The sequence below is a fragment of the Chinchilla lanigera genome, unplaced genomic scaffold, assembly GCF_000276665.1.
Source record: "Chinchilla lanigera isolate Chin_1 unplaced genomic scaffold, ChiLan1.0 scaffold00004, whole genome shotgun sequence".
NCBI lineage: Eukaryota > Metazoa > Chordata > Mammalia > Rodentia > Chinchillidae > Chinchilla > Chinchilla lanigera.
The window spans coordinates 575844-577830 of record NW_004955405.1 but is presented as its reverse complement, the minus strand read 5'-3'; the positions used below and the strand labels follow the sequence as shown (position 1 = coordinate 577830).

General features: G+C 37.1%; 1 protein-coding gene across 1 annotated transcript in view; it reads right to left on the bottom strand.

Moving 5' to 3' along the window:
• The window catches only part of LOC102006204 (hematopoietic prostaglandin D synthase), a gene marked incomplete in the record, with an annotated part of 29760 nt that overhangs the window by 17740 nt on the left and 10033 nt on the right, over positions 1-1987 (bottom strand). The window contains 1 exon segment of the mRNA XM_013517297.1: positions 1042-1134. Within this exon segment, the coding sequence (XP_013372751.1) occupies positions 1042-1134 (93 nt within the window).

Genomic DNA, 1987 nt, shown 5'->3' with positions numbered 1-1987 from the left:
AATGACTCACCAGCCACTGCAGCCCACAGTATCCACTTCTGTTTCACTCGTGCCCTTTACTGTGGAGACCTTTGGGGTTGCCAATAGTCAATATACCTCCACAGGTTCGAGCCACCCCTCCCACACAGCAGCTTGAGGTTCACAGTGCTGCTTGCCACTGCCCTACTCCTGTTTGTGATACCTCTCTTCCCTCTCCCCAGGGGCTCTAATTATTGCTTCAGCTCCTTCCTGGGTCCCAGAAACCCACTTCCCTTCTCATTCTCTTCCTTACATTGCTATATTCCAGCATCTGGATTCCAAGTGTCAGAGAAGCTGTTTCTCTGCTGGTCACCATTCCACCACCTTCCTGGAAATCTCAATTACATGACTTTAATTGTCCAAGAAAATTTAAACTTCATATGTCACATGTATTTCTGGCTAGTTAACTTTCTCTGATAACTTATAATACTTGTACTAGCAAAATGTTGGGGTGAGAAATACCTGTCCAATTTCTCAACTAAATTCCATAAAGAGCTCAGAGATAAGAGGCAAAGAGGTATGGAGCAAGATGAGCAGATTGCACTGTAAAATGCAGTTGTCTAGTTGTTGTAGGGACATGCAGCAAGTTACAGTGATACAGGCGGCACACTGGTGCTGCCCGAGACCATTAATCCCAATGTGCCAAATTTGTGTCTGGGAGAGTCACTGTATCTGATCCCCTCTCGTTCCTCTCTGGCACTGCTCCCCTGACCTGCTTCCTGGCCACCAACAGCTGTGCAGTTTTGCTCCGCCACGTCCTTCTACCCACCATGCTGCTTCTGTTGGAGCCTGCCAGCAGGACTGACTCTCCTGAAACTGTGAGCTCAATTGAACTTTTTTTCTTTTATTGTTGGTATCAGCTATTGTGTCTCCTGGACAGGAAATCTGATAAAGACACTGCTCTACCATTTAATTCCATTCTTATTTGTGCTACTGTGTGCAAAAAGAGTTAACTTAATGAGTATTGAATATGTCAGATGATTTTTTTCAGTTATCATATGTTAACCACAATAAACACGTTACCTGTGTTTTTGGTCAAGTATCTTGCTATTGCCAGGCTCTGATGAAGGATAAGTCCATCCACTTCCAAAACGGGAATTTTGCCAAATGGAAGAGCTTCAAACAAGATGAGCAAAGAATCAGCCTCCTAACATAACCAAGAGTTATGTCTATTTTTACAGAAAATTATGGAAACAGTCATGGTTACAAAGAATGACTTTAAAAACCATGGAAATCTTAAATATGTATTCTTCAAAGGGACACTTAACAACCTCAAATGAAATATGTACATTTTATAAATTTAAAAAGATTTCAAAACCTGGATTAAAAAGTCAATGACAAGACTGGCTGCAGCATCCAGGCTTATAGCAATTCTATATTTGACATCAGATGTTGTTTCAGACTTATTACTTAACTTAATATATATATCTGGAATTGAACTCACAACCTTGCTCTTGCCAGGCAGGCACTTATGCTACTGAGATATATGGCCAAAAAAAAAAACACCCTATATTTTAAATCCTCATTAATTTTGTGGCCTCAAAAGTATAATACATAAATTATTCTGTCTTTGATTTACATATGAATTATGATAAAATAAAATTTAGCCAAAATCTTGTTTGATGGACTATTTGAAGTATACAACAAGATAGCAAAATTTTCCTATATGATAGACTCATAATATATATCATATTCATAGGTTCTCAGCAAATCCTACTTTATTTTATCTAAACCTATTTTTGTCACAAAACAATCTACATTTATTATAGAAAAAGTATAAATTGAAAATAATTCTACCACTATGTTATAACCACTTAATAGACTTTTTCCATATATATTAAAAAACTAAATCATAAGGTATATAATATTTTGTAAACTATGTTTTCCACTTAACAGTATCTTTTAAAAATCTTTTGAAATCAATGAAACACCATCATTTTAATGACTTTGTAACTCTGCTGTGTGTATT